Genomic DNA, 21,340 nt, shown 5'->3' on the forward strand with positions numbered 1-21,340 from the left:
ATATTTCCAGAAAGCAGGGGGCGTGACACTAGTCACGTGACCTCGCTGACGCAACAATAGTATAAAAGATTGAATGCGGCAGCCATTTTTATCTCGGCCCATCTCTACATACTAAGCACTACCGTTTTGATAGTAATGTCAGTAAACGAATAAGTTTAAAAATGATATCACGGCAACAAAACAGATTTACAATTTGCTACTTTTTAAACACTATACCGTTTCTCTCTTCCAAGAATGCACAAAAGTTTAAGCCCCTTCGTGTTTTTTTTTGTTTTATTTTAATAATACAAATTAGTTCAAACTTAAAATAACTAGTTTTATAATTTTCATTGTAGCAAAAGTAGTTGCAAATCTATTCAATTCACTTTTCTTCTGTATCAAATTCCCACATTACTTCGAAAAGATGTTTTGTACGGGGAAAATATTTACGGTAGATAAAAGTAACTAGGATAACCTTACTTTGATACGGTTGTTTTTTATTATATGAATCGTCTAAGAATTACTTCTATCTCTAACCTATATTGCCTGGGATTCAAAATGATTAGTTCATTGTGACATCTCCAGTTATCCAAGACGTGAAATTTAGGCTAAATTATAAACAGTCTGTTTAGTTTAGCTGAGTACTGTGATGGTGGGGGGTAATTCCACCATTACATGTTATTATTAGCAAATTGTGATTATTTTCAAGTCGAATCTTATCAGATCTTATTTTGTTGCGAGATGTTTTGGTTGAAATCCAATACGACCAGTAATTTCAAATGTGACTTGATATACAGTATGATGCACAGTATAAATATATATTTTTGGAAGTTTTGCAAACATATTTTCATATTTTAAACTTTAAATATCGAGAGACTTGTAACAAATTTAAGTACTTACAGATATCAGTTGTCATAGTTAAAAGCCTATACAATCATTTAAATATAATTAAATCCATTTTTTTCTAATAACTAGATACTAAATAATGGCTAGTTTTTATCCTCCATTTAGACTGCAATATGCTGCAATCTTCAGAGAAGCCTTCAGAAGAACTATTTCTGTGTTTGTCATGACGAGGGTTTGATCCTAGGTCTTTTTTTTTTTATAGAAGTCCAGTGTGTTATCCACTTGACCAAACTGAAAGAGATATCTAGAAAACTTGATTCAGATGCTTAAAAATTCACAAAACCCAAACAGTCATCACATGAGCAATCTGTTTGAATAGTGGGATTAGAAATACAAGATTGGAAGATGAATTTTACAGTAATATAATTTGAGAAAATGTAAGTCCATCCATCATGGTTGCACTTAGTTGAGCTAATTTTTCTCATAGTCAGCTATACATAGCTCTGTCCAGGGTAGGTCATTCAATCACTTATAAATGTATGTCTGTGAAGGTGCAAATGTTGTTTACAAGGAAGTTTTGAAAGCAACTTTTCTAATATGAATTTAATAGTCCTTAGTTTCAGACCATGTCTTAATATACTGTAACTATATATTTTGTCAAGTTTCAACAATTTCTGCTAGCATCACTTTATATCCCTGAAGAAGAATAGTTTGGTTGTTTGAAACACAAGAGATTTTAAATCTTAAGTTTTTCAAATTTTGTTTTTTAATATTAATTTATGTTATTTGAAATATATTAATTGTGAAAAAATTTGAAAAATTACACACAACGGGCATCAAAATATAAAGGAAAATAAAAACAAAGATCTCTAGAATATTTTTAGTTTGTCTTAATTATCTGTCTACTTTAGTGTTGTTAAATCTGAATACAATCAGAGAAGAAAAAAATAAAAAGTGTCAAAAATAAGATTTTTTCTTGTTTATCAATTTTCCAGGTTAATAAGCCATTTTGTTTATGTAATACTTTGGGTAAAACATGGCAAAATATGATAAAAGAATGCGAATAGTAATTTATAATGCACTTTAAGCTATTGAATATGCTCACCAATAAAATCAAATTCCTCAACAGTTGGATTAATATGTATGCAGACGACATTTAATTGAAAAGTCAGTTCAAGTATATACTGTTAAAATAATTCTTTCTCAATTGTAGATATTAGTGAAAGTTACCTTCAAATCTGGAAAACTGTTAAGTAATATAATTCATTTATTTCAAAACAGAGATATGTAAAAATGAATAGTTTTTTTTACAAGCTGACTAAAAGTGTAGTCTCAATCACAGCTAAAATGATAGTTAAACAGTGTATTTTTAATTATACTGAATTATCTCTGAATTCAATAATCAAACTACAGGTTAAAGGTTACCATACTCTTTAGATACAATACATAAAACAATAAGATTAAAAAACAAAGAAGATCAGAAAATAACTCTTAAACATTAGCAAATAGACAACTTTATAACTGCAGATGGTTCTCTCTATTATGTGAGATTAGTCTCCAAGCTCCACTGGGAGTGATACCCTCAGATGCCCACCCACCAATGCATGGAGTCATTTAATTATACTTTTAAATATTAAGCTTTGGCAGTTTATAAATGTTTTGATAGTTTTTTTCATTGATATTTTAGGTAGGGTAGACAGTGAAGGGTTAAAATTTGTGTTGGACTGCTTCTGCCTTGTTTCTTGAGGGGTATTAGAAATACCAAACAAATATTTTGCATTTTCAATAATCCAAAATTAAACTATGTAATTATGTAGATAAAATTATCATTATAAAAAAAACATACCTGTATTATGAATAACCAAAACTTGACTTTCATTTCTCCTACAGTTTTCATCTCGTCGATGTTGAAAAAAAATGAACTTGGGACCAAAGAAATAAAAAATTCTTAGCTGAAAAATAATTAATGATTAATTTTTTTTAACTAAAACAGAAATATCAAATTTTTGCCTTTAACAAAAATTCACAATCCAAATTCCATTACAGCTGTATTGTTTCATTTTTGCGGTCACTTTGACCTCTATTATCCATTATTAGGTTGGGGCCATGATATGTAGATTTTCATTACTTAAATGAAGAGCAACTTGAACATAAAGAGCATTGTAATTTAAGTAAGTGTATTTTCTTCTCGTGTGATGTCACATATGTTTCGTCCATATTGCATAATGGAGATTAAAGACTATTGTAAGATTTTATCAGTTTAGCCGATAACAAGTTATATAATCATTTATTGGGTAAAACAATCATACAGTGCCATCATTTTGTGCAGTTCTTGTTGTTCAAACTGGCACGACCATGGCTAAAGGTCATTTTATCAATTGCCAAAGATCATCACACATCAGATCGAACAGACAATCGAATTAATAGTTGTTGACAAAACAAGTAGCTATCTACCATTAAGAGAAAAGATATAAAACCAGAAAAAACAACAAACACATATGAATTTGCTCAAATCACTATTTTGGTAAGTAATTATGTTTGAATATTATAACTTATTATTAATAAGATGGCAACATTGGCACATTGCCTTAGCTTTAGATAACACTACAGATGTAAGAATTAAAAAATAATAACTGTGTGTACTACTGATGTGAACATTCCTGCTTTTACTAAATAGAAAAAAAAACAATTATCCACAAAGGAATTCAGGTTCATCCATAAAATATCCAACATCACAGTTCATGTTGAACATGTGTTAGGGCGTGTATGGCAAAAATGGAGGAAACAAGGAAAGAACTATACAGCTTTGGATGCAAATGTTATTTGCTATGCATTAACAAATATGCGTGATTAAGTTATTTCTTTCATTTAGTGATAAATGTATAAACAAATCATGTTAAATATACAAAGTTGACAGGAAAATGCCATCTTTTATAAGTTGGACTTATTACTTACAATTTCATTTACATTACTGATAATGACAATAGTTTAAAATTCTAAATTGTGTTTTGTTTTTGTACTAGCATTATTCTTTTCACTGAGGCTCAATAAATAGAATGCATAAATGTAATAAGAAATTTGATGATATGCCAATAAAATTGGTTATATGCATAGCAGCAGAATCAAAATGAAAATTTTATCAAAGCAACTGCTTCCTTGTTAATTATATATTAATTGTCAAATATGAGTTTCCAAAGTTTTAAATTCATTGTTTCCTTATCCTCTGGTGAGCTTTTTAAGAATTAGAGCACTTCCATGCACCTATGAAAGCTAACTTTATTTTGAAACATTCAAAATGAAACCATCCAATAGAACAATTTTCATTTTCAAAACTAATCATCTTCCCATTGACAGCAAAAAACACCTCAAGTCAGATACTCAAGCACAAGATACTGGCGAAAACATCAGGATACCAATATTGCATTCATTCACATTTATATTTGTTTGTAAAATACGAATCGATGGAGGTGATTTTAGAGAAAACTTTCTACCAACCTTTCTAACAGTTTAAAAGAATGTTTTGCCAAGATTTCAGTAAAAAATTCTAAATCACACTCATTGCATTCAATACGAATGACCTTTGAAGTCTATGTAACAAAGAAGACATTCCAGTTCACTTATGAGTTGTATCTGAAGTTGATAGTAGTAAGGATGATTATTTTTAAACCCAATCAACAACCCTTTCATGTTAGAAACATAGGCTGTTTCTTTCATAATTGCTAATCGTTTGATCTTTACTTATATGTTTAGAGTCACAAAAGAGGTAAGTTTGGTAAGTATTTGCTTTTATTACTTACACATGTCCACCATATTGAAAGTTGTATGTCTACCAACATGATCAATGGAAGTGGTTTCCATCAGTTTTGTGGCATCAGTATTAGCTCTGTATAATATTTCATAAATAGAATGCATAGTGATTTAGAAAAATAACTTTTTGTACAGGTCATATAACCCCTTCGAAAGACTTCTGTTTAAGGTCATACTTTTTTAACCAATTATAAAAGCTCTAAAAATGAAAAAAATTTTTATGAACTGTACCAATCAATGTTGTTGCCTTACTTTAAAATGTTTTTTTAACTAATCATTATTTTGGGCCTTTTTTTTTATTTTAGAAAGCTTTATTGTATAATTTTAGTAGTCAAATGCACTGTTTAATTAGAATAGCTAAGCAACAAGTACACAAATTCAAAATTAGTTATAAAAACAAATATTACTAAAAACATTCATAAAAATATCGATTTTTGGTGTGTAGGTATTTTCTAGTAATAAAAGTTTTTTCTTCTTCTCTGAATATCCTTCATAATTTCAATTGTCATAAATAAAAAAGAGAAAGTCCATTATTATTGAAAAGCTTAGTTAATTTGATAAAGAATCTATTAGTCTTAACCCTTAAATTAGTGACTTGTTTACATACCATTCAAATATTGAGTTAATTGTTTACTTCTGCCTGTCACAACACTTAGTGTAAAAACTGTATGAAGAATTGGGTGAAATTAGTCAATTTACATATGTAAAATAAAATACAAGAAACCTCAGGAGTAATTAGTGGGATTAACTGCAGTGTTATTTATATTTTTGTGTGACTCGTTTGTTATTGGAAATCTTATAACCAGCAACATCATGGAAAAATAATTCAGAAAAATATGTTAAAAGTCTGAAGGGCTAATTGGTTATACTAAGGTTAAGCAAGATCAAGATAAGTTCACTTAAGGTTATCTACTTGAGATGAAAAACGACTTCTTGGATATTATAAATGGTAGAGTGAATAAACAAAAAGAAGTACAGATAGATGCCTTCACTGACAAGGACAGACTTGTTTTGAGATTTAAAAATATTTCTATAAAACTGTCAATTAGATCCCATCATTTTTTAATATTCTGATAGTTGTTAGAAGAGGAGGGGGATTCGTTAACTCTGGTGGTCATTGTTTGTAAAATAACCCAAGAAAATAAGTTTTATACTTCAAATGGGAAATGGTTTTGTAGCACGGTACTAAGGTTAGGATGGTTTCGTAGCACGGTACTAAGGTTAGGGTGGTTTCTCAGCACAGTACTAAGGTTAGGATGGTTTCTTAGCACAGTACTAAGGTTAGGATGATTTCTTAGCACGGTACTAAGGTTAGGACACAATGTACATCATGGTTTTAGATAATTTTTTTAACTCTTTGTTACTGCTGAAGTCTCAGTAAATTCCATTGCTAATTCCTCCATTTAATAAAGTTTAGTAATTGAATTACTTTCTTATTTTTAACTTAAATTTAGTGATTTTTTTCAAAATGCCATGACTCACAAACATTTGGACAGAATTTTGGTGTATTAACTGGAATTACTTTAAAAGTTTGAACTTCCCTTAAGCAGCATTTGTTTGTAATAAGTGTAGCTAATTCATAGATTCCAGTATTTGTAGTCTAGTAAGAATATGACTGTAACAATTGCATCCAGTGTCAAGATAGTCCAGCACGGTAAGTTTCTGGATGGGTAAATCTAAGTGTTAGAAAGCCATTTTAATAACTGTGTTTCTACATGCAAACTTTTTATTTTTTTGGAAGATTAATTTAGTGGAGTGGACAGTATCAATAAACCAACAAGTCCCTTGTCCTTAGTGCTTATAACTTAATTTTCCTTAATCTTTTGCTTACCATATGTTTTAACTATAATTCCCAAACTATGGACAGCTAACCTGTGTGGGGTCACAACATCAGCTGATGGGGTTGCAAGAGATGATCATAATCAGGAATACTTTATTTCTGGATTGAAAATCACCCTGTGAATGTGTTTTTTGCTATTTTATATTTGGTGCTGTGTGGGGTCATATAAATGTTTGTCTTAAAATGGGTTCACACAGAAAAAAAAACACTTTGGGAAGCATTAGGGGCATAATTAGTATGCCCACTATTTCTATTATAAGGTGTGCCAAATGGCATAGTCTGACAAGGGTTTTCACGTTGAATCTAATGTTATATGTCTTGTAGGCTCATTTTATCAATGAAAATATACATTAATCAATTAAGTACAGAATTTTTGATATTATGTCAATTTTCCCTGGTTCTTGAGAATACAAAGTGCCTGGTTGCAATAATGCCATTATTAGATCATCCATGAAAAAACATGTACTTTCGTTTTAGCAGTTAAAATATTACAGGTTGTGTCATTGGTAAAGTGATAGCAAAGGCTTATGGCAAACTGAAAAAACATCCCACTTGATTGAGTCTTATACTTTTAATATTTATGCTATGTGCTAACTTAAAAGAAAAATTAACATTACATTTTACATTAGAAAAGTGATGAATTTATCTAAGTACTTACAGTAAGGTTGTGTTGATCGTATATCAGTCATTGTCAAAGTTGATAAACTGTCTGATCACCTAAGTCTAATAATTAATTAGTAAATTATTATTACATCTTAAAATAACTAGATGCTAATTATTAACCAGTTTTATCCTACAGTTTGAATGCTAATCTGATACCATCTTCAGGGATGTCCTGAGAAGAACTATTTGTGTGTTGGTTTTGGTAAGAATTCAACCCTGGGGCCTTCTTGATGGAAGTTTCATTCATCATCTGGCCAATTGGAATCTTCCACATTAGAAGTTGAACAAACTATATAAACATTTTCAAGAGAGGTATCCAGGTTTTGCTGACTTCTATACTAGGTTGACTGAGTGTGTTATCAGTTAAGTGGATGTAGAAGGCTTCTTTTAGATGCCCTTTCTCATGTGTGATTTATATCCTATTATTTTAGTATTATTCTAATTCCATTGTACGTTCTCTGATATGGCAGACAATTGCAGAAATTGGTATTACAGTCTTGTATATCTGTTACACTCCTGAATTCTAACTAGTTTTAGTCTTGTTTCTACAATGTATTGGAATCCACATTCAAAGAAGTTGCTGTAAATGGTGCTTGCTCTCTCCATTTGGTCTTTAAGAGGTTTGGAGTATGTACTAGTTGTGATTGTTCCTAACTACTGTTCTGACTTCATACTGTATACATATTCTCTGTTTTCAATGAGACGTCTCACCTTTGACTGTAGTTTTCTTCATAATGTTTGGTATTTCTCTTCTTTTTATTTTTTCTTTCTCAGATGCAAACAGCAAAGCATGCTTTAGTATTTAGAATATAATCTGGTCTTGTGAGTTGTATTCTACATTCTTCTGTAGTGACTTCAGACTTTAAAAGGGCAAATACCATTCAAAGTATACCTGAATTTTGTTGACAGTCATGTTCACCAACATAATGCACTTACAAGACAAGCTCTGACAGACAGAGGGCTCTTCCAGAAAATAATGAAACAATTATCGAAAGCCATATTGTCTTAAACTGGTTCATGGAGCATGGCAATTACTTTAGTCATTGACAAATGGGCTACAATCAAACAAGATAACTTCCAGTATATTATGGAGTCTATGCTATGCTAAATACATGCTGTTATTAATAGATAAAACTGTCTGTATACAAACCTGAAAAAAACGTTTATTCATATACATCTCCCCTACTTTATAAGCAGTATATTTAGTAACATATAAAACTTAATTCTCCCTTTAAGGAGAGTACATTAGTGACCATTTTTATAAGTTTTATCAACCAAACTTAAAGAAAAGAAAGCTGAAATAGGAAGTTAGTTAACATCCACAAATTAATTTACGAACTTCACATATTTTATTTAAAAAAGAGAAATGTATGGTATCCATGGCCTCAGTTAACTTTTTTGTGTGTGTAAATGTTTGAATGCAAAGTTGGGTGTGTATATGTAGGCCAATTCAAAAACATGTTTAACTACTAATTGTAATAAATATTCCATATGTAGTAAAACTTGCATAATCTGAAGGATTATTAATATTTACAACTTTTGTGGAACTAAAATGTGTTAGGCTGTTCTACATATCAAAGAGTGTATACTACTGAAGCTTTAGTAATGAACTAGAAAAAGTAAAAATTAAACACTATAATGTCACATGTATAAAATGCATGTCGGAGAAACTAACTTTTGATTAACGGATAGTAGCATCCAGTATTATAAATAAGAACTATATTAATAAATAAGATACTTACAGCATATGTGAGATAATATTCAGAGTTTAAATTTTTTTTAATTAAAAAGTCATATTTTCAAGTAAACACTTATTTTATTTTTGGTTTCATTTGTGCATATTTATTATTACAATTTTATACATCATACACTACCTAATATATAATATATTTCTTCAACTTCAATACACATATTTTGAAATTACACATATGGAAGAGAATGAACTGCTCCTTGTACTAATGGATAACTTGAAATATTTCATACTTCTCACCATTTGCACTTTAAACTAATACAGCTATAAAAGCACATTTATGTCAGGATCAACATTTACTTAAAGTATGTCCCTGAGAAAGAAGTATTGAACTTCAGGTTCTTAATATTCTAGTACCAATATCTTCATGTGCGTATCATTGGTGAGAGTAAATGTGCTATGAGTACAGTTTGATTTCTTTCCAGGATTCAGAATTTTCAAAATACTATAGTTAAAGAAGTTTTAATTTGAGTTTTGTTATAACATAAAGATACATGTAGATGTTTATTAATAATAAATATATACTGTACTATGTGTACAAACCTGTAAAATTATAAAAAGATATTAAATCTTATTTTGATATAACACTTAAATCACTGGAGGTGAATTTCATTTGAATGCAAGTTTAATTTAGGTGATACTAGAGGTAACCTAATTTCAACCTTACTTCACCAATATTAACTTTAAGATATAATTAAAATAAATAAAACATAATTCTAAAGACATTAAAAGTTGAAATGTTTCACTTTATCTGACTTGTATGCAACAAACATGTAGTGTACTTACAAAATAAGTATCTTTTTAATATGCATCAATATCAGAAAAATTGTAAATTTAACTAAAACTATGTACTTTACATTATTTGATACAGTGAAAATAATTAAAGGTATCTTTTGTTTCATATATATATATATAATATTCAGTGTTGGATATCAGCAACTTATGAAGTATGATAATGATAAATTACATCAATTGTTTTTTTTTGTCAAGTAAGCAAAATACATACTAGAATGATACAACTGACAAATATGAATCAGCTACCAATAATTATTCAACATTAAATTATTTCAAAACCTATGTATACAAATGATTTAAATCCCATTTGTAGAAAGCATCACTAATGCTTTAAGTCAAAAATTTCAATTAATAATGGCTCCACATCTTTGGGGTTCACATCTAGGAATATTTGAACATGATTTTCATTTAGAAGATGTAGTTCCTGAAGTTTAGAAATCAGCTTAAGGTAGCAAGAACGAGCTTCACACCCTGTGTAGATTGTATCAAGATATCGCTTTAAAAGGTAATAGTAGTTTTTCTGCTCTAGCGATATCACATTTTTGTGAACAATATTTGGTCGTTCAGGAGTAAACAGAGTGATGGCACTTAAAAGCAACATGATGTTTTCATCTGATCGCCACGCAAGATCAAAAGAGTTGATAAATCTCTTGTGTTCCTCATATATGTTGCCTTTTGCTTCTTTTAAAATGTCCACTTTGATGGACATAGCTTGAGGGCCTTGCCAACAATCTTTCTCAGGATCATAAGTCATTACAGAACGAAGCAGCATTAACTCTGTACAACTTCCTTTCAGCAGGGCAATTTGATCTTCTTGGCATAAAGACTTGAATCCATGAATACGTTTTGACATTATAATGAGCCTGCGAATTGCATGGTCTGTCATGTTGATAACATCTAGAAGGCTTGGATCTGGAACTTCACAGGATAAAGGCATTTTAAGAACTTCATTTGCTGTGATGAGTTCAGTCAATTTAGCTTGTTCTGCTTCTGTTAGAATTTTTTCTTTACAATCTTTACTTCGAAGTGGAATGTCAGCAAACTCAACTTTAATGGCCAAGTCCATAACTGATTGTGGGATGATACAGTCATCTTTTTTACTATGATGATTGAAGCATGACTGATCCAAATGAGAAGAAATATGATTATCAAATCTTTCAGAGAGGAAAGAAACAAAGGAACCATTTAACCTAGGAGAAAGTCTGTTAGATTGGACATCACACAAGACAGTGGAGCTTGTCACTTGTGATTCACCTGTTCCATCAGATGATAGCGATGTTGACCATTTGGATGATGAAGGTGATAAATCAGAATTAACTAACAATGATAAGGTTGACTGCTGTTTGGAATTCTTCATCACTGAATCTGGAGGTACAACCGAACTCACAGAATATGCTAAGATTTTCTTCTCCTTAACACTACTAAATGCATTACAGCTTTCATTAGGAATTAAAGTAACAGTTTGGTTAAAATCTGAATCAGATAAAATAGCTGAACTATGTTCACTTGTCAAAGACATCAGTTCACTGCTATCACTGATGGACTCTGCCTGTAATTCTACTGATTCATCAAAAAGTAAAGTTGTTGGAGAGTTTGGTTGTGAGTTTGAAGGGAGTTTGTCTGTGTCTACAAACAGTCCAACCACCTGATCAGTATCACTGCCAACATCCACTCCTACTTCACTTGGGCTGAGTGAAAAGGTATGTTTTACACTACTACTGATAGATAATTTTTCTCTTTTAGATGGGTAAGGAGCATATCGTTTTCTTCTGTTTTCTTCAATTTTTGTTTTTTTCATACGCTTTTCTTCATCTGTCAAAATCCATTCTTTCTTCATTCCTATCTCAAAACATTTTTTCAATCGACATTTCTGACAAAACCTTCTTGTAATAATGTCCACTTTACAGTCATTGTTAAATGGACATTTAAAATCCTAAAAAAAAAAGAGAGAGAGAAATAATATTGTAAGAGACATTTAAAACTAACTGATACCTTTAATTTATATGAAATAAAATAACAGCTAAAGTTTTTGCACACTGATCACAAATGAAGACATCATCAAGAGAGAAAGAGTTACGGATGTCAACTCTATTAATCACGGATGTACAACCCATACACAAAAAAAAATAAACTAATTAATACTTTTATTTTCATCTGACTTAAATAAATTTACATGGTGACTAAACATCATAAAAGAATGCAAGGGTTTTACACTAAATGAAACTGATACAGAGAAACACCAAGCGAATAAAAGTTTACTAAATACCTAAATTCATAAATGTATACTTACTGAATTTGGAATTATACATCGTTATCTATAGCTTCATAGAAACTTGGTTCATGCAGTTCACATAGGATTAAATATATGAAATTTATTTAAGAAAAATAATCCTTATGAGGAACTAGCTGAAAAACACCAATTTAAAATATATGCACAGTGCAAAAAATTCTTTGTTCTCAAGAAAAAAAAAAAGAATATGTCTAAACAGTGCAATACCAAAGAAATGAATGAGCTTTTTGTTTATATGAACTGCTAAAGGGAAGTACCACACAACGAGATTGTGTCACATTTATACTGGCGGCCTAATGTTTCTTGCAATATTGAACGTACTGCATTAACTGCAGTACACTATATTATGTGTAGGCTCTTTCATTAGCTTGGTGCATAAGCAAAACCTTTTCTGCAGTAAAGCCAAAGTGCTAGCCAATCATTCTAAGGAGAGGTGAGTACCATAGTCAGAATTTAAACATGCAATACACACACAAATGTAATCATGATAATATGTTCAAATTACACTTAAGTAAAGTTCAAGTGACTAGAGCAAATATAGTGTGGTTGACATATTGTTATACTTCTTTACTTTCACTCTTAACCCCTTGGAATTATTCACAAAACAATTATATCAGTCAACAAAGAATATCTAATATACTTTTCATGTATATGTATTACTTTATCATATTGACTACCATATTTTTGGAAGAATCTTAAAATTTTATGACAACTTATGTCTGAACAAATGTAATATAGTTTTTTCTTTTAAATAAAACAGTTTACGATATTTTCATTCAACCTTACATTAATAAATTAATTTAAATGGTGTTTTGAACAATGATTTAGTTGCTAATATGCATAACTGGCAATGTCTCATAGTTTGTCTTTATGGTAAAAATAATGCACTTTAAGTATTTAGTATACTTAATTTTTTAGTATTTCTAATGGGTGTTCTAAAGAAATGCCTGGCATGATCAGGTGGTTAGGGTGCCTGACTTGCAATCTGAGGGTCACGGGTTCGAATCCCCATCCTACCGAACATGCTTGCCCCCCTTTCAGCCGTGGAAAGTTATAAAGTGATGGTCAATCCCACTATTCTTTGGTAAAAAAGTAGCCCAAGATTTGGCAGTGGGTGGTGATGATTAGCTTCCTTCCCTCTGGTCTTTCACTGCTAAATTAGGGATGACTAGCTCAGATAGCCCTCGTACAGTTTTACCCAGTGGGACAGCAGTAAGTCTGCGGATTTACAATGCTAAAATCATGGGTTTGATTCCATTCAGTGAATACAGCAGATAGCCCTATGTGGCTTTGCTATAAGAAAACACACACACACACCATTGTATAGTTTTGTGCAAAATTCAAACCAAACCAAATCTAAAGAAATTTTAATATTTCACATTTTTATTTTAAGAAAAAAGAAGTAAATTCTGCATTATAATATTTAAAATTTAATTTTATTTTGAACCTAAATTTATTAATAATTTATGTTACACTATCAAATTAAAACAAGTATAAGTTGAGTGATGGACACGGCTTACAGAAAATTATACGCAAGTTATTTTATTCAAGAACTTTTTAAATATTACGTCATCAAGAAATAAATGTCCTGTTTTGGAATACTTTCCTTAACCCCCCACCCCTAAACGCACATCACGTATAATAATTAAATGAACCACCAAAACATCATGTTAGTGTAGCCTTTATAATGTGTAAAATTTAGCATACTCTAATCCCTTATAGTGATGCCATATAAGGAGACACACATTTGGCATGTAATGCTGTTTGAATAAAAGAAGGGAAACAATGCCTCTATAGCCATAAAGAAGATTAAAGAAGTTCATGGAAATGTTTTGAATGTTCGCAAGTTTCAACGATGGTTCAGCAAATTTCGTTCAGGTGACTTTAGCCTAAAAAACTGTGATGGCAGGGGCCGACATGTTGGAATTGATACTCTGAAGATGCTTGTTGAGTCTAACCCAATACAATATACTCGTGAAATGGCCATTAAACTGCATGTCTCTCATAAAACAATATGCAAACATCTAAGGAATATGGGAAAACTCTGTACAGAAGGTGTTTGGGTGCATCACGAACTCTCCAATGATCATCATTTCCAATGTGTGAATGTTGCTTAGTCTCTTCTGGCTCGTAATGCGTGTGAACCATTTTTGGACAGAATTGTCACCATTGATGAAAAATGGATTCTCTATGCGAATATTAAATGTCAAAAACAATGGCTCAGTCCTAGACAAAAACCACTTACAACCTCAAAACCTGGACTCCAACTGCAGAAAGTGATGCTTTGCATTTGGTGGGACATCAAAGGAGTAATTCATTTTGAACTCCTCAATCCACAACGAACTGTCAATGTACAGATCTAGAGTCAGCAATTGGAATGTTTAAATCAAGCCCTTCAAGGTGTTCTTCTTCTCCACGACAATGCACGTTAACTTGTGGCATGCATGCAACACAAAAGTATGGAGTTGGGTTGGAAAGTTCTTTCCTATCTACTATATTCTCCAGATGTGGCACCATCAGATTACCATCTTTTTCATTCACTGCAATACCATCTTAATGGGAAAACGTATGTAAATGTGGAAGGTGTTAAAGAGGACATCAACATGTTTTTTGTTTCAAAGCCAAGCAATTTCTTTAATCAGGGCATTAACAACCTGATTGTAAGATGGAAAAGCATCATCAATAAGAATGGAGACTATTTCATTTAATAAATGTTTTGTTTTGATATACAAATTGTTCGGGTTTTTTCATCTAAAAAAACCAATGTTAATTTCTTGACGTCCTAATACCTCTAAAATACTAATATTAGTAGAAAAAAAAATTTTTCAAGACTTTTTATTCCTACGAAGTATTAATTATGGCGCAAATAACATATTTTATCATTAGTTTGAAAACAAGCCAAAATTAGGTATTCTGTTGCTTTTTAAACATGTAAGTTTATATATATAAGCATACTTAACATATCTATATATTATTTAGTTATACTAATGTTGCAATATTTTAAGGTAATAGAAAATTTCCTATATCAATATTTGATTTCTTATAAAATACACAATTTTCAAGTTAATTTCATCAAGTGTGTAGTTTTAAACATATAAATAACTTACTTTGGTTTTTACAGCATTCCTACGGAAGAATGCTTTGCATGATTCACATGTAATAGCATTGAAATTGTAGCCCAAAGCCTTATCTCCACAGACACCACAGATTTTGTCATCTCCAGCTTTAACATCTTCTGTCATTGTGGCTGTCATTCAATTTAAGTTTCTCATATTAACTACCTATAAAAATACCAGTCATTAAATCACTTTATGTTAGTAATTATCTACAGTTATCTTCTACATTAACATATCTCTGTATATATATTAGTCATATTTTACCTAATCTTCTGTGTATGCATATTTCTGTGTACATTTTTTATACTTATTAAAAGTTTAGTTCCAAATCTCATACTAACCAGTTGACACTAACAACCTATTGTATATTTAACAATATAGCTATTAATAATGTGATACATTTCTGACTCAGCAAGTTGATCATGGTTACATTTTATTAAGTGTTTTCTCCTCCTTTGTACATTATTGTAATGAGCTAAGTGGTAAGTTATCTTTAGTGGGATTTTAAAGCCCTGATATATGTAGCTTAGTTAGTAGAACATTACTTTAAGACACTTGTGAAGTTACAATGTAATGGTCCTGGGTTAAAGTCCCAAATAAGTGAAAAGTAATCTGTCACTCTAAGAGGAAATCTGGCCAACTGCAGAAAAACCATGACTGGCCTTACTATGGCCAGTAGAGAGAAAGAGGAAGGAGGAAATATAACAATTTATAAGAAATATTACAAATGCTTACTTGTATATTTATCCTATTATATTAGGACACATTGTCTTATATTTGTACTGAATAGATATGCATGCATCTATATAAATACTAGCCTACATGCATGTATAAAACTCACGTAGTTACTGAATCCAGTCTGTGTACCATTTCAGTATAGTTCAGTAGTCCCTTCAATTCAGTGTTTACAGACTCCCCATATAACTACAGGGTATAAATATAGTAGCTATATATATTTTAGAAGCATATACATAACATGTGGTATGTTGATCGTCATACATCATAGTGATCATACATACAATACCACTATCAATGATAGTAATAATATCAGGGAGCAATAGCCATCCAATCTGTATGAAGCCAATCCAAAGGTTGTCATTGTTTCCAGACAGAGCATCATACACCAACTACGTGTTTCATTGAACTAAACTGTTTCAAATAGAACAGTATTGCTTTTATACAGACTTGTGTCCATGGTAGACATGAAATAAAACTAAAGAATCAAGATTATTAAAAATTGTTAATTTAAAAAAGTAAACAAACAAGCTCAAGTGTTGACATTATTTCTTCAAGCTATTTTGACTCTCCTGAATATTAAAGCTTTTACACATGGAGTCAAAATAGGGACTTGTAGCTTGAGGAACTAGCATCAACACTATGTTTCAAACCTTAAGCTTGTTTGTTTACTTCTTTAGTGATTGCACTTTCACTTTAAGCTACTTATCTTGTTTCTATACTTTTTTTAATATCCCTTTTTAAATTGACAATTTTTAATAATCTTGTATATATAGATTTGAACATAAAAACAGTTTTACTGAATAACATGTTGATGTATTCTGATTATTCCAAATGGTATTGAGAAATCTGCTCATTACCAAACAGTAAATGGCACACACTGAGATCTGGACTGCAGGAAACCGGGTTTCGATACCCGTGGTGGGCAAAGTACAGATAGCCCTTTGTGTAGCTTTGTGCTTAATAACAAACAACAATGAGATCTGGGAGAAGAAACTCATTATAAGGGTATAGAGGGATGGTAGATATTTAAAATTTTTGTGCAAAGCTACATAAGAGCTATCTACACATAACCACCCATAGTTTTGAAAAGATAGAGGGAAGGCAATTAGCTAGTCAACAGCATCCACTGCCAACTGCTGGGCTACTCTTTATCTGACAAAATAGTGGGATTTGATTTTTACTCTTATAGTGAGTGTACTTATGACCACAAAGTGTGTAATATGTTTGTTGGTCATAGAACATAATCTATTAACCCTTTGATTCACAGTGTGATCAAGCTAATCATTAGGCCTTGCCTGGCTCACTCTAACAACCACAAAGTGTTATTGATTGAAAAAATTTATTCATAATTTGACAAAATCATACATTAAGTTATTTTATTAGAAGTGTAATCATACACTACCAATGTTAATAGTTAAAGGTTACAGCAACTCAGATAGTAAAATAATGACAATTAAATCAACTGTTGCTAAAACGTCTCTTCACTAACCCACTGAAAATGTTAATCAAATGGACATAAAGAAGTTAGAAAGACATAACAGCTCTTAACTGCCATTTAATAAACTTTAATTACTTAAAAACATCTATGTAGTTAAAAAGGTCATATTCATTTCTATTAATATACTAGACAGAAATACTTAGGCAATTTCTAGCTTCACCAAACACAACTATACAGTTCACAGGCTTATTGCAATAAAATTTTAGTCAGCTTGTATTGAAAATTTAATTCCAGTTAGAACGGAAACATGTATACAATACTGTTTTATTTTGAAACTAAAATACTTTATCAACTTCAGTAGTAAGTTCCAATGCCTTAAAAAAGTTGGGTATGTTGTAATTTGTACTTATGTATGTAGTAGTCTCTATTTAAAAAGCTGTTTGTTATACACTTTTCAGTTGATGCAGACAAATTCTATTTTTATAAATTATCTTGTTATGATAATTATTTTACCTTTGACTTTTACCTTTAATTATTTTTTCCTTTGATATATACTTAACATAATTTTCATAAGTTGGTTCGACTTACATATGCTATAAATATTTAAACTGTCAGTGCTTTGGTCTCAAATGACAGATTACAATACAAGGTTCAATTTCTATATAAAAAAAAACAACAACTGAAACTAGCTCCTTTGACACAGGGGTGAAATAAATGATGTTACACAAGTTTCATTCTTAGCCAATCTTCAAATTTTCATACGAAGAGTCAGGTAAATATCATGTAATACAACTTATTATTTACACTTACAGAACCCCAACTAATCATACAGACCAAAATAGCACAACATACAGCATAAATGACCAAAATATCCGTGGTACAAGTTCTCTCTGTATTCAATGTTCTTGCATTTGTAAATGATACATATAAATTTGGTAAATATTTTTTTAAATAATATTTAGAATGTAATAAAGCACAAACAAACTAAGCATGAGTGCATGTGGCTAATACAACATACTTATTCAAGTGCAAAAATTGTAAGAATATATGAAGACAATCTAATGTTAAACTTAAGATATAAATATTAGTTTAAAATTCACTGCACCATGGACTATGAAACTTGTTTGTTATTAATATTGAAACTTTTTATAATGGTTGTGCACTCCTATCTAGAATTAAAAGTAATGTTTTTTTTCTTAATTTCCCAAAACTGTCCAATATCACTTTTTTACCTCATTATCCCAATTCGCTAATGATAAATCTTGTCTCATGACTTCAAAGTTAAATTTCATTTCTTATATTTCGGCTTGTTGCAAAACATTAAACCTAATTATGCAATGACCATTCTACCCCAAGTGTTCCCACACTAAACCCGTGCAATCACATCAGAGGTGTGGGAGGCAAATTAAAAGTGGGGTGTGGGGGGTAAGGTTTATTTGACAGGCTCACCCCCATTATGGCTGGGGTCCAGGGCTCGCCTTAGGGCTTTGGAAGCTTTTTAAGTTCTAGATTAAATTTTATGCATTCTCCTGCTTTACCTGGGAGTAATTTTTTAAAATTTTGATACATTTTTACTAGAACAAATTAAAGAGTTGAGGGACCCATGCCTTGGTGACATCCTCATTAGCTGTTATCAATAAATCTAAAATTCATTCTTCCGAGTTACTCTCTGACCAGTTGGTATACAAAACCATCCTGATGCAATTAAAGAAACCTTGCGAGTTAAAAATTGAAAAAAAAAGAATTATGGTATATCAATTTATTTTTCTCAAATATCAAAAACATATCACATGCTTATCTCTAAATCACTAAATTTTTTACATGACAATATCTTTGTGATTCAATCAATTATTAAATTCTGGTAATTCATAATTTATAACCCACGCTTATAACTGAAATTAATTTTCTGTACTTAATTGAAATACACTGTTTCATAATTTTAATTATGATATAAAACTATCAAGAAATAAACAGCAAGGCTCACACATCTGACTTACCAATTTGTTCGGTAAAATGGCACTCTCTCTCTCATAGTATTGACAGAGTACATGTACAATAATATTAAATATCTTAATGTTTAATAAACCCATAAATAGAGACTGTTACTTAACATGTTGATATATCACATCCAGTTATAAATATAAATCCCCTGTTACAATTATTACAAGTTTTGCACTGTGTTCTGCTTGAACATATATAAAGTAATAAATTTACAATGATGATTATGTGTAGTTGACATGATTAGTCACCTATGTCTAATTATTAGTTTCCTTTTTTTAATTTTTTTTTTTTTATTAAAACACAAATTACTGATTAGTTTATATCCTACACTTAGGCTACTAATTTGCTGCTATCTTCAGTGAAGTCCCAAGAGAAGCACTGAATGTAGTGGCAGGTTCTGGGAATATATCCAGAGTCTTCTTGTTAAAAAGCACTATGCTATCCATTCATCTGGGCTCTCATGAGAGGATAAAAAAGCTGCTGTGTTAACAAGAAGACTCAAGATTAAATCTGATTCCTATTACCATATACAATCCTTCTCAAGACTTTCCTAAATAGATCAGCAGCAGAAACAGGATATACTAATTATCATCTAATAAAAAACAAACAAAAACAGCAATTAGACTTAATTGTCAGTAATCATGACAATCACTGATCTCTAATCATTACTCTTACATAGGGTACATGAGTAAATGTCATTTATTTACATTGCACTGTACAATATGATATAGTGACCAAATTTGTACAACAATAAACTCAATGATTTATTTGATAGACTGTGAGGTATACAGCACATACATGTCTAAATGTTACATGTACAATTTCTTAAACTTGAGACATTTATATGTACATCCTTTTTATCTACATTTTAAAAGTATAATTGTCAATTATATATTCTACTTTCACTGCTGACACTTTTCTCTCTTAGTAACATCTGTCAACCACTTCTGTATGCAGTAACAGTTTATAAAGCAAATGATGTACATTATTTCTCTTTCATTTATCACACATATATGTAACTTTTCTTATTACTACCCCTTCCAAATGAAACTGCCTTACACTATATTGTTTGCAGATAGTTTAATGTTATTAGAGGTGTAAATGTGGTTAGTCTCAATTATGATAGTTTGCTTTGCAGCTTCATTTACTGTTTTACAGACCTGTGTTAACTGATACTACTAGTACGATTTTGTCAGGAGTGTGTGTGTTTACAAACTTTAATAGTTTTAATATCCTAACTTTATCATTACTTACAATCTTTCAAATTAGCCCATTTCTAAAATTTACACATAAGAATGTCAATGAAAGTACTTAATATTCATAATTTAGTAAATTCACATTCATCTAGAGCAACAACAAAATTAATTGAAATTGCTATAATTTGCATTGTCATAATTGTGTTAATATTATATTATTTGTCAAGTCCTTATTACTAATACTAATGTGAACAATATTAGCATTAAATATACTATCCAAGCTACACAGTAAAATACTTTAAATTTTCATTATATGAATCCTAAAAAACAAAAATTAAATATTTTATTATAATTTATATAAATGTTAATACAAAGTATATTTGATATTTGATTTCGTAAGTTCTGCAAATAATTTTACTACTAACTTAAACTAAATTTAAACTACTTGTACTAACTACAATATTATTACTATTTTAGTAATTTAGTATTTGTAATTATGAATACGAATGGTTAACGTTTCCGGTAGACTTCGTTTTTTAAACATCCACTGTTTAAAATTGAGGGAGTAAGCCTAAATTTACGTACAGGAGATTACTTTTTAACTAAATTAACGTGTCCAAATATTCCCACACCAAACAACTTCACAAGTTTAAAACTGGAGCAGAAAATCCCTCTACACTAGTCTAGCTTATGTTGATCTCGCGGTCTATTAAACTTTAAAGTATTATGTGCATTTCAAATAAATTCAGTATTGGATAATGCTTTTCTGCAAATGATCCGCTTATTATTGTACTTACCTATATTTTCTTAACTGAAATCAACTGGTCTTGACACACACACACACACATACATATATATATATATATATATATATATATATA

At 30.5% G+C, this 21,340-nt stretch overlaps 1 protein-coding gene across 6 annotated transcripts in view; it reads right to left on the reverse strand.

Annotated features, from left to right (window-relative positions):
* Positions 1-8,954: 8,954 nt before the first annotated feature.
* LOC106469496 (nuclear hormone receptor HR96-like) overlaps positions 8,955-21,340 on the reverse strand; it is a 13,352-nt gene continuing 966 nt past the window's right edge. Inside the window, exons 1-3 of one of the 6 annotated variants that reach the window (XM_022398035.1) lie at positions 21,257-21,330; positions 15,078-15,251; positions 8,955-11,613 (exon numbers count right to left, since the gene is read on the reverse strand). In XM_022398035.1, the coding sequence (XP_022253743.1) occupies positions 10,003-11,613; positions 15,078-15,224 (1,758 nt within the window). In that variant the 5' untranslated portion in view covers positions 15,225-15,251; positions 21,257-21,330 and the 3' untranslated portion in view covers positions 8,955-10,002. Of the gene's footprint in view, positions 11,614-15,077; positions 16,026-19,259; positions 20,642-21,256; positions 21,331-21,340 lie in introns of those variants that run through there. The other 5 variants (XM_022398038.1, XM_022398037.1, XM_022398036.1 and 2 more) reach the window with 5 other exon arrangements.

Source organism: Limulus polyphemus, unplaced genomic scaffold (assembly GCF_000517525.1).
Source record: "Limulus polyphemus unplaced genomic scaffold, Limulus_polyphemus-2.1.2 Scaffold3515, whole genome shotgun sequence".
In the NCBI taxonomy this organism is placed as follows: domain Eukaryota; kingdom Metazoa; phylum Arthropoda; class Merostomata; order Xiphosura; family Limulidae; genus Limulus; species Limulus polyphemus.